This window comes from Apodemus sylvaticus, chromosome 2, assembly GCF_947179515.1.
Source record: "Apodemus sylvaticus chromosome 2, mApoSyl1.1, whole genome shotgun sequence".
Lineage (NCBI taxonomy): Eukaryota > Metazoa > Chordata > Mammalia > Rodentia > Muridae > Apodemus > Apodemus sylvaticus.
In genome coordinates this window covers 41,062,184-41,074,318 of record NC_067473.1, presented here as the reverse complement: position 1 = coordinate 41,074,318, position 12,135 = coordinate 41,062,184, and the positions used below count along the sequence as shown (strand labels likewise).

The following is a 12,135-nucleotide window of genomic DNA, read 5'->3' as shown; positions in this document are numbered from 1 at the left end:
ATGTGAATTAATTTAAAATGTACCAGAACATGTTATTTTAGGGAATAGAATGATAATATTAGAGTTTATAAAAAATCTAAAAATTCCTGTCATAAAGAATCAAAGTCATAAAAAGAGTCCTATAAGTAATGAAAGAGTACAAAGTATATCTGTGAATGTATTTTTAGTATGCCAACTGAGTAATTAATAGGAACTCCTCCTCCTCCTTCTTCTTCTTCTTCTTCTTCTTCTTCTTCTTCTTCTTCTTCTTCTTCTTCTTCTTCTTCTTCTTCTTCTTCTTCTTCTTCTTCTTCTCCTTCTCCTCCTCCTTCTCCTCCTCCTCCTCCTCCTTCTCCTCCTCCTCCTCCTTCTCCTCCTCCTCTGCCTTCTCCTCCTCCTCCTCCTCCTCCTCTTCTGCCTTTTCCTCCTCCACCTCCTCCTCCTCCTCCTTCTCCTCCTCCTCCTTCTCCTCCTCCTCCTCCTTCTCCTCTTCCTATTCCTTCTCCTTCCTATTCCTATTTCTATTTCTGTTTTTCTTCCTCCTCTTTCTCCTCCTTCTCATTATTATTATTGCTGTTAAAGTCTCTGAACTAAATAGTTAAATTTGTTAGAAGACACATACCTAAATCTTCATGTTATAAAATGCAGTTATAAAATGTGTTCTAAAATGGAGCTTTTGGGGGAAAATTTAACTCAATATTTTCATTACAGATAACAAATCCAAGACTCAGAGGCTAACTCATTTGCAGAAGGGGAACTACAGAAGTGAGTCCTGGTAGTACTGAGGGTGGGATTGGGATGTCTCACTTCTAGGGCAAGGGTCTTTTCCTACAGGGAACAGCTTCCCAAGAAAGACTTGAAAGTAAATGAATGGATTTAGATGTCTAGTAAAAAGAAGGACTGTTAAAGTTCTTTCAGTCTATAAAGAACATTCAAAAGCAGCCAGATATCTGATTTATTAACACATTAATTGACCACAAGAAAGTCCGTGCCAATATCAGCAGTTGTTCCTCAAACACTTGCTTTCCAAAAATAATTTTGGAGAAATCTGGCTTTGGGATACAAGGTATTTTAGTATGTAAATTATATTGGTATCACTTTCATATTTAAGACTTAGAAATAGAGACATCAGTTTATTTAGGATTAACAACATGAGACTTTACAAGGATTGAGAGTGGTTGGTTTGTGAGCAAGCGACCATATATTACTTATCAAGTGACAGAAAACTTCATGTAGAATCTTTTCAAGGTCTAGAGAAAACAGAGAACTAAATGATCAGTCTCATGATTCTTAAGGACAACATTCCTTTTCCTTATGTGCATTTGTGTTGTGTGCAGCCACATTCTTTCACGTGCACACACGTGTGTACATGGTTGTGCATGCAGCTGTATGCATGCAGAGGCCTGAGGTTTGATGTCGGAAGTCTTCTATCACTATTCACCTTGTTGGCTGAAGCAGGATTTCTCAGATGACCTCAGAGCTTGTGGCTATGACTAGTCTGCCAGCTGGCTCCGGAGAGCCCATTTCTCTCTTTGTAATGATGGAGCTAAGGACGGACTGCCCAGTTTACATGGCTTCTGTCTGGGGTCTGGGAATCCAAACTCCTATCCTTATGCTTGTATGGCAAACACTGCAACCATTTACCCATCTCTTCATCCTGACAGACACATCTTGGAACAGAAACTTGTGTACTTGTTATTGGAGGTTTTAATAAACTTTATTTGAAAAGGGTTCCTGCTCCTGAGTTCCTGATGTTCTAAACAAGCAGCAGAAAGACAAACTATAATAAAGTCAATGAAGTCATCCAGTGTTTTTAAAAATGTTTATTATATAAAGAGGGAATTTCTTAGCCTCTGACTTCCAACTGCCCCTCAAAAAGAACATTTAACTTGCACATTTGCACATTTAACTTTGATTCCTTTTATCCATAATTTGATTTTTTTGAGACAAAATAATTCATGACAAGTTTCAATAAAAGTTCACTTGAAAATAATCAATATTATTCAGAAAAAGGTAATCATATATATTAGAAATTAAAGGTTTTATATATAATTATATACATTTGCCTTTAAAATCTGCCAAAATTATTTAAAAATGTTGAAGCTTATAATTTATTAAACTGATACTTTATTCTTAAAATTTTGACAAATCAATATATCCAGGTGTTTAATACTTAAATTACCAAAAATAATATAAAGCCATGAGACTGACCTTGGTAACCGGTATGATACAATGTTCATAGTCACATAAATGGTGATGCTTTGTGGCCATTACCAAGCTATGACTTCTTCCAAGGATGGAACAATACCCTAAGGATGTTTTGAAATGTTTCTTTTATGATTACCATCCAATTTATATGAGTTTTATAACTTAGTCTTTTGATATATTTTTGTCTGGTCTGCAATAGAATCTCGAATCAATCACCTATAATACTGACCAGAATTGAAAATTTGAAAAAAAATTGTTTATCTTCATTCAGTGAATATTTGACACCCGTAAGCATATTCCAGAAAATGCTCATTTGGTTTTTGATAATAATTCTGAAATTTGAGAAATTGCATAATTATAATGTAGAAAGTTTTTATGCAGCATTTATTAAAAAGCCATACTGAGTAAATGCTAAAATAGGTCTAGAATTGAAAAAGGAAATAATGTTTATGGGTTAACCAGAGAATATCTTGAAAATTTGTAAGTGTTAGTTTTAAATTTACATGTCTACTTAAGTTTTATAAACCCTCGCACTTGGTAATTCTCTACATTAGCCACTGAAGTAAAAAATGTGCTTAGATCTTAGATATAGCCTTTATCATAAAAATATTAACTAGCACCAGAATTACTTGAAAGTAAATGAAGTAGTCATAGGAATGTAGAATACAGAATAAGTTTCTAACTATTCAGGAGAAAACTTCTAGTAAACAAAAGAGCATGTCTTATGGTCATAGCCAGATGAAGCCCAGTTACAAAACATTGGCTGGGTCAGTTGTAGAGGACCCCTAGACAGCACATTTTACACTGCATTCCAAAGAAGCTATAAACACTTTCATATACGACATCACAGTCTTACAAAGAAAGTTACTCTATGGTAGCTATGCTTACTTTATATATGAGATCAATAAGATAGTAAACAGGAGAAAAACAAACTCCAAAGCAATTTCATTAGACTAACACTTGCATTAGGTATACAATATACCGAAAAACCAAAACATCTTGTTAAATAGACTTGTAGGCTAATAATATTGCAGAGGAACACATTTTCACATTTATCTGTAGTATTATATTTGATATTATCATAAGTATAGCTTTTGTTACTGCACAAAGATTCTAGAATGTTGGAATATATTACCTCTAGCTAGCCTTACAACTATATCTGTAAAAATAGCTTTAATAATGTTACCCTTAGAGGAAAAGAAATGAGAAATTCCTTACTTTTATGAGAAGTTATGCACAAAATTACTCTAATGTCTGAGGAAGTTGCCCTTTGACCATTATCAAGTGATCATTACAAATGTATATATTTTTCCTAAAGCAAAAATCTGTCAGTTCTTACATTGAGTGTTGCCAATTCTCATTATATAATTAGATAGAGACTCCTTGGCTTTTAGTGGGAAAATCATTATTTGTAAAGATCTGACAGTAAACATTGATAAACCTGGGTTCCATCTTAAGAATAATTATAACAGTTGGGAAGGAAAGAGTACAGTAGTGCGTTTGTGTTACACCAACCAAGTTGTACAGTATCCAGATTGTGGACCTGGGGTCTGAGTGGTCAGTCATGGCTCAGTTGCACGCTGACAGATGAGAAGGTGCGTCCCACACTTGTGCACAATGGGCCAATGACAACATCTGTCACACTCTTCCATATCGTCTGCACAGAAGGCAAGACCATTAGGCAGGTCTTCACAAAAGGCATTAGGATCCTAGAACAGGGAAAGAGGGGATAGAAGCATTATTAATGTTACCACTAACAATTTGTGTTACCAAGTAAGGAGCCTGACAGATTCATGAACAAATATAATAATGACTTAACTCAAATGCAGTTCAACAGTTCACAATAAATAAAGGTACAGTGGACAGCATGGTAAAAGGTACAAGAGGCGCACCGTTTAACAGGTATACAGGCACTAGATGATAAATGTTAATATTCTTTCTGCTGGTTGAACGCTGGTGGAAGGGTAAAACCAAAATAAACAACGTGGTTTATCGCTCTGCCAGATCTCTGCTGGAAACTTTAACCGGCAAGCACTTCCTGTTTCTCTGAGGTTCTATTTCCTGCCTGCCTTTCCTGTGGCCTCTCACATTGCCTCCCTTGTAGCGAGTCTGGTTGGGAGCTTCTTCGCTGCATTTCTAATGTACTGAAACAAACCTAGCTATTTTCAAATTTATCAAAAAATCTTGGTAAGTAGATAGTTATATTTCTGTTTTCCCTTCTAGATTCCCTTCTAGATTTCTCTTTCATTATGGTTGGTTTGGAAATGAATTTAATAATCTGTTCAGTTTATATTGTTATCACCATTCACAACATTGACGAATCCATATTATTATTCGCCATTGCAATTACACTCACCAAGAAGGCCTGTGTGCTGTAGGTAAAAGAGTAAATGTTTATTCCCACGTGTTTGTACACCTTTTCTTAAGATAGCGTAATATTCTTCAATTACCCAGGTTAGTTTTTTGTGTAATCTCCTGAACAATGTCCCCTTTGAGCAAAAGAAGTGTTTGTGAATTCTGAACTCTTCCAGAAATCTTGATGGAATCTTTATTGTTACCTGGGTGGAGAGTTGGAGGTGAGGTGATTTTTTTTTTTTTTGCTTTGTTCTTAAAATCTGACTTTAACAATTGATTTTAACCCAAAGGATCAGCAACTATGTGTTTGATGAATATGTTTTTAGATTACTGAATTATTCATGCTGGCCATTTACATAGACCATATTTATGATATATTTTGTTTCAAATGCTAAATATTTGTAACAATTTATTTTGTAAGATCAATAATTATGGGCATTTAGAAGTAAGCAGTTGACTAAAAGTTGAGTGAGAGCAACATTTCATTTCTTATGCTGCATGCTTCTCACATGATGTCACTTCCACACACTGCCACAAATTAACAAGAGACTGGAAATCTTACAGAATCAGCTATGGGCCTAAGCCTTATTACATGTCCCTGAGATGTCACATGGTACTGCTATATAATAAATCCTAATCGATAGTACTATTTTGAAATCAGGATACATAATGAAAAGATTAACAAAATAACCTCAAATTAATAGACATCTGAAGTTTATGTCTGAAAGTTTGTTAATCAAATCCACTTGACACTGAACAAATTGTGCTCTGTTCTCTCCCTAGGATAATCCTTTTCACTCTTCATAACCCCTTATATCTCTGGGCTCTAAAAGGCCCTTGGGCATTCTGTGACTCACTGAAATCCGGCTGCCCATGTCTGAGGATTCTAGTTCATTGGATGTGGTGAGCATATTTTATTTTCTGAAAGTTATTCTCTTTGCATCAGAGAGTTCCACAGTCCTTGGTTGTAGAATTTGAATTATGTTTTTAACATCCCTTCTCTCCTAAATGTACACACAGCTTAGGCTGGTGATAAATGTGTTGAAGCAGGACCAACCAAATGCTTCTGTGACCTGCCTAATCTACAGTCCTCCATGCTACTCCAGGACAACTAGCCTGGGGTCGGGGATTACTATTTGTTTCTATATTACAATGTCTTGAAGCCTGTGTTGTCTCAGCAGTGTGCTGTATTGGAAACGAGAAACTGAGCAGTGTTTTTCCAGTAACCTGACATTTATTTTCATCACATTCCAGAAAAAAGTGAGAGTATAGATGTGACGTTTCTTCGGTTATGATGCGTTTATTTACAGCAAACCTAAGCGCTTAATGGTAAGAGGATCTGACAAAGGCATCAAATAAAATCAACTCACCAGTCCTAATGACCCAAACACTTGACTGAAGGTCCAGTATAATCAGATGTTTATAATTTAATTTTTGTTATTTACTTGGGCAGACAATCTGAAATGTACCTGTTGTGACGTGTAGTTGTAGTTCCATCTATTGGATACCAGTACTGCTTGGGCCCAGGAGTTCAAAGCTAATCAGGCAACATAGTGATCTCTGTGTTGCTACAAAACAACTAATAAACCAAATAACCTCTGTCCTGACAATAACAACAGCCAAAACCAAAAATATAGAATTAGGTTCGTGGTGACATTGTGACTTGGTTAGAAGCCCGTTTAGTTTTTATTTTCTCAACTGTGGTTAAATAATGAAGAGCCCTCTGTTTTAGAAATATAAAATAAATGCCTGAAAAAGATGAAAACAAAAACAAAAAGCCAAGTGCGCTCAGGCAAGTTTACTCTTCTGTAAACCGTCCAGTCGATCCAGCTTCTATGTTAGGGGCATGCAATCTATTGATCTAACTGTCTCATGAAGGTGAGGCGTAACATTTAAGCACCGAGTCATAGCTACCCCGTGACAAGCAGGTGACAGTTAAATATTAATGTCTCCCATGAATACAATTTGAGAAAGGAGCTGAAGTTAAATAATACATATTCTATGTCTCAAAGGCAAGTGGCATGATGATTCACTAGTGGAGGCCGGACACCAGGCTCCTCCCACTCTCAGGGAAGACAGGCAGGGAGAAGCGTCATTTCGCTCACTGTCGAACACTGAACTGTTCATATCTTTCCACTATTTAGCAAATGAGAACATCTTTTTTTTTCTTTTTCAATTCTTCCCCCAAAGCTGTGAGAAGACCTAGTGCTATCAATAAACCTCTATTCTGTATTCACAGAGAGCATCAGAGCTAACATGTCACAATATGTTATGGGTCCTCTATCTTTTCCTGTTTTTGAAAGTAAAAAAAAAAAATTACAGATTTAGTTTTTCGGTTGGTGATTTTAGTCAATTGGGAAAGTTCAGTTTTATATGTTGATTTAGGCATGTGAAAAATCACATGGATGGGAATGTGCAATATGAGATAATATTCACATGCTTGTGTGGACCTGCACATACGCAGAAGCAAAGCGTTTCACTTCTCTGGCAAGCTTTTGGCCCTTTCAAGGAGACTGCTTACAGCCTGGAGCGATTGACTTGACATTCTTTGTTTATCCTCTCGTCGTCATCTGCATTTGTATCTTCTTTTGGTCTTCAGATTCCTTCCCCTCACAAAGTCACCCTTGTTTCCCAGGTTCTCCACTGGGGCTCACTATGTCCTCTCACCATTTGCATTTGTTTTTAAATCCCCCTCCCAGGTGATGGATGTGCCAACTGAAGAAACGTTTGTGTCCCAGTCCAGTGAAGCTGAGCACCTCATAGGCCAAAGGCGTGCCGTGCAGAACCAGCTAGCTAACGGGACAAAGTGTAAGTAAAGACTGAAAGAAGGGGTGAACTGGATAACTCCTGAACACTGAGCCTGCACTGGGGTGTGGCAATGCCCTACAATGTGAAAAACTAGAGGGTATTATCTAGGGTCACAGGTGTCACCAGGTCCACCTTGAGGTACCAGCTTGAAACTATTGCATCGCTGGGGATGATTCCTTGAACAAAGTAGATAACCTTTAACACAAACGAATTTCCTGAAGGAATGTGCTGTTTCCTTTAAGGAAAGTTTGAGTGCTTGAAAATGGTCTGTAAAGCTTATGGTGCAATTTGAAGGTGAATAACTTTACAGACATCCCATCAACATTTGATTGGTTTCCATATTTCTTTTCCTTGTAACAAGATGGCATTTTCTTTTGTGCTTTACAGGTGAAACTATGGCCTATCTCCTTGTCTGATGGCTTACAATTTTATTTGTCAATGATAGGTGTGTAACCCATCATTGTAAACACATCTCCCCTGGGTTCATGCTTGTCATTTACCAATAGCAAGACTTGAGTGGCCCAGGCCACATCACTGTTTACGAAAGCCTGCTGGTCTCTGTGGGTCAGACTGTCAGTGCTGTTTTGCTCTGAGATCACGTTTGTTTTGCCCAAGCACAGATGGTAACTGAATAAAAGTCAGTGAAAGGCGGAAAGGACCTGCCCAGAAACACAGGCACAAGTCACAACAGGCCCTAGAGAGAGCAGCCTGTGACAGGAAGTGGCTTTTCAGCCCCCACCTCTGTACTCAACTCAGCCTTCTGCATGGAAGGAAAAATCACACCCAGGAAAGAGGCCCCTGCTTCCTTCTGTTTAAACTCTCTCAGCCGGGACTATTATTCTAAAGAAAGCACACTGTCCTATGAAATTTCTCAGGTCTTGTTACCCTTGGGAACTAATGTAAGCTTTTTTTCTGCAAACAGACCTGGGAGATAGCAATAGCAGAGGGCAGGTGGCAAAAAGTTCTGTAAGCTTCAGAAGACAGAACCACCCCGTGTGTCCCTTCTCACCAGATGTGCAGACAGCTGAGGGTAGCAAACAGGATACCAGCCACGAAAGCCAAGGGGATGGCCAGAAATACCGTCAGGAACTTGTAGATCACATATTTGCTGATTTCAAAGAGGGCATGGCTGCAGATCCACACTTTGTCAAAGGAGTGTGTAGTCTCAGGTTCTGCAATCAGATCCTCGAAGCCTAGCTGCAGAGACAAGATGCAGTTATCTAACCTGTCAGAGGTAGGGCTGGGGATGGGGGTGGGGGTGGGGACAGAGTTGTGGGGGGCGGGGGAGGGGGCAGAAGCACTTTAAACAGGGGAAGTCCGAAGCAAAGGCCACCTGGCTTTTCCTGGGCACACAGGAATTGGACACACATTCCTGGCTGTGCAGGGATCCTGAAGGCTTGCGAGGACCAGGTCAGAGTGCCAAAGGGACCAGCAGGAGCAGTGGGACCAACTATTCCCACTACTGGGGAGAAGTTGAAGAGTCATCCTCCTGCAGCATACAAGGGACCCGCAGCAGCTTCCAGCCCAGGTGAAACTCACCTTGAGATGAGAGTTGAGTCGGTGAGGATCCCGGTCGTGACTCGAGTCGACATACTTCTCGGGATCTGCATAGTCAACAACACTGTGGTGGCTGTAGGCGTCCTCAGCCAGGAAGAGCTGCACATCAGCCTTCTCGGTCTCCAGCCCCATCGTGGCTGACGTTGCGAGAGTGGCTCGGTCGCTCGGTCCTTAGGCAGCCTGGCCTCCCCTTCCCGTGGCGCCCAGCCCCGCCCTGCCTTGGCTGCCCGGGTGGCGGCCGCTTCCCGCTGCCGGTTCCCGCTCCCAGCCTAGGCTGGCCGAGCCCCGCCCCGCCCCGCCGGGCCTACGGGGAGGGAGGGCACCTCTCCTGTTGCTTGCCAGAGCCCCAAGGAGCCCGGGAACCGGCTTGATGAGTCATCTCTTGGCTTGGTGAAACCAGGCAAAGCAGACCTCCCGGGCCACTTGGCTACCAGTTCCGGACCGGGATGCTTAAAGGCAGGAGGATTGGTCAGGGAGGTGTGTGCACTGGAAGAAAGTCTGGTGGTACTAGGGAGCAAGCATTGGGAAAGTCTACATAGTCCACTGCTTGGGGTAGAGTTGTGGCACCTGCTCCTCAGAGCTATTTTGAGAGAATGAGATGTAAATTCATAACTTTTGCTTGGTCCCCAACTCACAGCAAGCATTGTTACTGAATTGCAAGGCAAGGAGCCAAGCGAACCTTATTGACAACCGATGGACTCCAGGAGCCCTTCTGCTCCCCGCCCCCAGAGTTGGTTATGTAAGTTGTTATAGGAGTCTGTGCCATCATATCCCAAGGATAGGTCTGCACCTCTGCCTCCAAAATACAACTAACTTTGGATTTTCCCTTGAGTCAGGATTTTGTTCAAAGACTGCAGGAATTAATACCGCGCAGACAGATCTGTAATGCCATCACAGGAGCATCGATCGTAAACAGAAGCACATGACCACACCATGGTACGTCGGTGAGCCCGCTGACCATTGTCTCGGGAGCTTCAGGAGGGAGGAGTTGGCATAAAGAGTTTGCCAGCTGGTAACCTTAAACTTTGCCTGCGGGAAGAAGGAATTCGGTGAATATAGAATGATGTTTGCAGCTTGCCCAGAGCCCAAGAGATGGTACCAAAGAGTAGGCACTGCTGTGGGCAGCCAGCTTTAGAGTCTGCTGCACAAATCAAAGCACTGGTAGGAATTGCATTTGAAGGTTACTTTGGAGAAGGAACAGCTATTTGGAGAGTCAGAAAAGTTACAAAACAACCAACCAAACAACCCGGGGAACTGACCAGGGAACATATTCTGAAGACAGAACTCTAAATGTCATAGTTGAATAAGGAATGTATCTTCTGCCACAGTAGTGTGTGGGGCAGTGTGGCTGTAGTGCAGAACATCACAAGGTTGAATCCCAGGTCCTGGAGGTTTCTCCTTTCCCTCTCTCCATCATGGAGTCCTGTTTCTCAAGCCTTGTCCTCCCCTTGAATTATACTTGACCCTCCTGGCCTTATTTAAGTCCTTTTGAATTCAAAGGGTGGTATAGACTCTCTGTTTTCTCAGCATTTCACACTCCTGCATTCATTCGGACTTTCTGAGAATCAGATAGATAGGGTCTGGATGCTGCCCCCAGGAGGCAGGAGTTTGAAGGGGAGGACATCATATTGATTATCAGGATCTGGAAAAGGTAGTTTATATCCAAATAATCTTTTGTAAAGCCTTACATTTCCTCAAAGTTGTAATCTCTCTCTCTCTCTCTCTCTCTCTCTCTCTCTCTCTCTCTCTCTCTCTCTCTGTCTCTGTCTCTCTCTCTCAGAAGAAGGAGAAGGAGACAGAAACAGAGACAGGGAGACAGAGAAGAAGAAAGAAAGAAGAAGAAGGAAGAAGAAAGAAGGAGGAGGAGGAGGAAGGAGGAGGAGGAGGAGGAAGGAGGAGAAGGAGGAGGAGGAAGAAGGAGAAGGAGGAGGAGGAAGAAGGAGGAGGAGGAGAAGGAGGAGGAGGAGGAGGAGGAGGAGGAGGAGGAGAAGAAGAAGAAGAAGAAGAAGAAGAAGAAGAAGAAGAAGAAGAAGAAGAAGAAGAAGAAGAAGAAGAAGAAGAAGAAGAAGAATCACAGCTGCAGTCAGGGTGGTGGCCAGACATCTGGCACTGGGACTTTGTCCCTTCCAAGTCTTTGGGATACCCCTCACATTTCCATCGCTCTCCTTAGGGCAGTTGGAAGAACTGTTGCAAATAATTGCTGAGTGTTCAGGCAGTGGAGACAGAAGGCCATGGAGAGGTAAAGCTGCCATGCCCTTTATTGGGCAGTTACAGTTATAGATTCATTTGTAAAATTATAGGTATTTATAAAAGATGTCTTTGAAGCCCATGCTAAAAATAGAACCTGTCTAGATTTGGTGTATTCTATGAAGAATTCAACAGAAGAAAACTCACATGTTGACTTACTGAATATATCCCTCTACCATGGGCTGGGACTTGATGACACTCTTATTTTAATGACATTCTTGCCTGGTTCATTCCAGTGTTTTAAAAACATTTCTATAAATTGATATAGAATATTCTTAGATCATGGCAGTGACCATTATCCTCAAGGGGATTAAACCAGCTTCATTCCCACAGTAAAGATGGTCTTATTCATGCTAAACTGATAGATTTTTTCCAAGAAAGAAAAAAGTAAAGAAGATGTTACAGCTAGATGGCTGAGCCCACACTAGCATCTTCCAGCATGCGGGATTACCTTCCAAGTAGCCTCAAAAACACGTTCAATTGTAAGGAAGGAGACATTAAATTTCATATAAAATCAATGCTGATGCTGTCTTTTTCTTGATATCATTATGTACCTTGCCTTCTAAAAAGACTGATGTCATATTATGTCTTATTAAGATAATGGGGGAGTACAACTTGATCATAGATTAATATTTGCAAGTAGGATTTTCTTCCTTCGCTTTCTCCTTACACTGTAAGAAAGAAGATCCTTTTCTGGATTATTGTAATGTGTTTGTGAATACACATATGAATAAAATCAGATTTTCTCTTCAGTTTTCCTCTCAAATCACAAACATATTTTCTCGGGGCCCCGTACTGCTCGCACACCACTTTGCTCCTTGGCAATTCGTGGAACTGGTTACTCGGGGAAACACTTTCTTGATATTTAAGGCACTTGGGTTAGAGGAGGCTTGCTCAACTTCAGCATTATTGGCATATTCCACCAGATCAGCCTGTGCTTTGAGGGCTTGTCCCAAGAACTGTACGTTGAGCAACATCCCT

At 40.8% G+C, this 12,135-nt stretch overlaps 1 protein-coding gene across 1 annotated transcript; it reads right to left on the bottom strand.

Moving 5' to 3' along the window:
• Positions 1 to 1,787: 1,787 nt before the first annotated feature.
• On the bottom strand, positions 1,788 to 9,448 carry Cav2 (caveolin 2). The gene is made up of 3 exons (XM_052173261.1): positions 8,890 to 9,448; positions 8,360 to 8,547; positions 1,788 to 3,896 (listed from the first exon to the last, which is right to left on the bottom strand). The coding sequence occupies exons 1-3, from the start codon at positions 9,037 to 9,039 to the stop codon at positions 3,746 to 3,748; spliced, it is 489 nt and encodes a 162-aa protein (XP_052029221.1). The 5' UTR covers positions 9,040 to 9,448; the 3' UTR covers positions 1,788 to 3,745.
• Between the last annotated feature and the right edge of the window lie 2,687 nt (positions 9,449 to 12,135).